The 2,173-nt window shown below is 60.8% G+C and overlaps 1 protein-coding gene across 1 annotated transcript in view; it reads left to right on the top strand.

Moving 5' to 3' along the window:
* Nucleotides 1-1,034: 1,034 nt before the first annotated feature.
* Nucleotides 1,035-2,173, top strand: part of LOC103797541 (protein turtle homolog B-like) — a gene marked incomplete at its 3' end in the record, with an annotated part of 11,100 nt that continues 9,961 nt past the window's right edge. Inside the window, 2 exon segments of the mRNA XM_009069759.1 lie at nucleotides 1,035-1,068; nucleotides 1,232-1,429. Of these exon segments, the coding sequence (XP_009068007.1) occupies nucleotides 1,035-1,068; nucleotides 1,232-1,429 (232 nt within the window).

The raw sequence follows: 2,173 nt of genomic DNA on the forward strand, positions 1-2,173 counted from the left end.
CCCCGAGCATCCCTCCCCGAGCATCCCCCCGGAGCAGGCGGCGGCCGCGTGCGCCAGGAAAACGGGGGGCCCTGCTTTGATGGGGAGGGAGATGTGGGTCTGAACCTAGTTTTGGGGGGACACCCCCCTCCGCCGTTTTTTTGGCTTCCTCCCAGCTCTGGGTTTCCCTTCTCGCTCCCTTTCTGAGCGCCGTGCTGAGGATGCAGCTTTGCTGCTGCCGGCAGAGCAGGATGACGCCAGGCTGCAGCGAGCAAGGCGGCACAGCCGGGGTGGAGCAGCCTTGGAGCTGAGACCAAAGTCCCCTGTAATTACCCAGCTGGGAGGAGCAGGGTGACAGACCCGACGCGCAGGTCGCAGCTGCGTTTCAGGCTTGGGACTCTCAGGGATGCCCGAGGACAAATGGGCTTGGCTGGAGCATTGCTGCTCCAGGGGCTCAGCCCACCCTGGGACCAGCTGGATCTGTGGGCTGGCACGAGAGAGCTGCCATCAATGGTCCTGCATGCTCAGTGCCACTCTCTGGAAGATGTGGGGCACAAGCAGGACTGCTAAAAGCAGCTTTTCCCCTGCCACAGGGATACAGGGCAGCCCTGGTGGTGCTGCTAGGTGGGGAGCAGTGCTGGGTATGCACTGTGCCTCCTTTTTCCAAGAGCAGGAGGTTCCTAGAACCTCTGCAGGGTCTCTGAGCATCACCCTTGCCCTGGTGCAGAGGTTGGGAAGCTGTCACGGATCAGTGAGTGCTGATGGACACTGTCCTGAGTCCTGTGGTGGCTCAGGGTGGCCCTGCAGCTGAGAGGAGGAGCTTTGGGACCATCTCTTGATTTTGGGGCTGGGCATCATCCTTGCTCCAGTGCAGAGCTTGGGAAGCTGTCACGGATCAGTGAGTGCTGATGGACACTGTCCTGAGTCCTGTGGTGGCTCAGGGTGGCCCTGCAGCTGAGAGGAGGAGCTTTGGGACCATCTCTTGATTTTGGGGCTGGGCATCATCCTTGCTCCAGTGCAGAGCTTGGGAAGCTGTCACAGAGCAGTGAGTGCTGATGGACACTGTCCTGAGTCCTGTGGTGGCTCAGGGTGGCCCTGCAGCTGAGTGGAGGAGCTTGAGGACCATCTCTTGATTTTGGGGCAGAGTCTGCTGTCAGTGGAGACAGGTGACTGGGGACAGGCTCTTTGTGAGGCTCTTAGCCTGATGTTGGGGACTGGTGGTAGGATCAGCCATGGATTTTTTTCCTCACAGGTGCCCTCGGCTCACGGGAGGAGCCCGAGTTTGTGACCGCTCGCGCTGGCGAGAGCGTGATCCTGGGATGCGACGTGATCCACCCGCTCACGGGGCAGCCCCCTCCCTATGTCGTGGAGTGGTTCAAGTTCGGCGTCCCCATCCCCATCTTCATCAAGTTTGGGTTTTACCCTCCCCATGTCGACCCAGAGTATGCCGGTGAGTCTTAGGGGGACACAGGGAAGGTGCCAGGTCCTGGCTTCAGCACAGCTCCGCTCCATCCGTTCCGCCGGCGGAAACCACGCGGGCTCTGCCTCTCGTTGCTCGCTTTCCACCCAGTTGGTTTTAATTAAGCAGCAGTGTTAGGAAGCCAGCTGGGCTGCGTGGGATGGGAGCAAGCGAGGCAGAGAAACCCGGGGTGACGCGTGGTGGCGGCCGCTGCGCCCCAGAGCCGCTGTGAGCCTGGGGAGGGATGATGGGGATGGAGCCAAGGCCACGTGCTGGGTGGAGGTGACAGGTTGGAGCTGCTGAGCTCTCTTGCCAGCATGTTTCCTGCCACACATGGCTCGTGGTCTCTGGTGGAGTCTGTGAGCTGGGGACCAGCCCTGAGGAGGTTGGCGTGGCGAGGCAGACACATTTTGGTATCCCATTCCCTGGGGAGTGCTGTCCTAAGTACCTTCTCTGAGTCTTTCAGGGCTCTCTCTGCCCAAATTGCTCCCTGAGAAACGCTGTGGCAGGGAGAACACAGCACCTGAGCCTGGGCTGAGCCCTGCCAAACTCAGCTCACGAATGAGCCATGCCACAGCCCTGTGGCCACTGTACCAGGGCGAAGGTTTGATCTGCTTCGCTCCTGACCCAGTTTTTTGGGCAGTGCACAGGGTCAACTCAGGGTTGCCCTGCTTTCAGGGAGTCTCCCAGGCCGGGAAAAGCTTTGGGACACGGCTGTGTGCTGCCTGTACCGCC

The sequence above is a fragment of the Acanthisitta chloris genome, unplaced genomic scaffold (assembly GCF_000695815.1).
Source record: "Acanthisitta chloris isolate BGI_N310 unplaced genomic scaffold, ASM69581v1 scaffold25992, whole genome shotgun sequence".
In the NCBI taxonomy this organism is placed as follows: Eukaryota; Metazoa; Chordata; class Aves; order Passeriformes; family Acanthisittidae; genus Acanthisitta; species Acanthisitta chloris.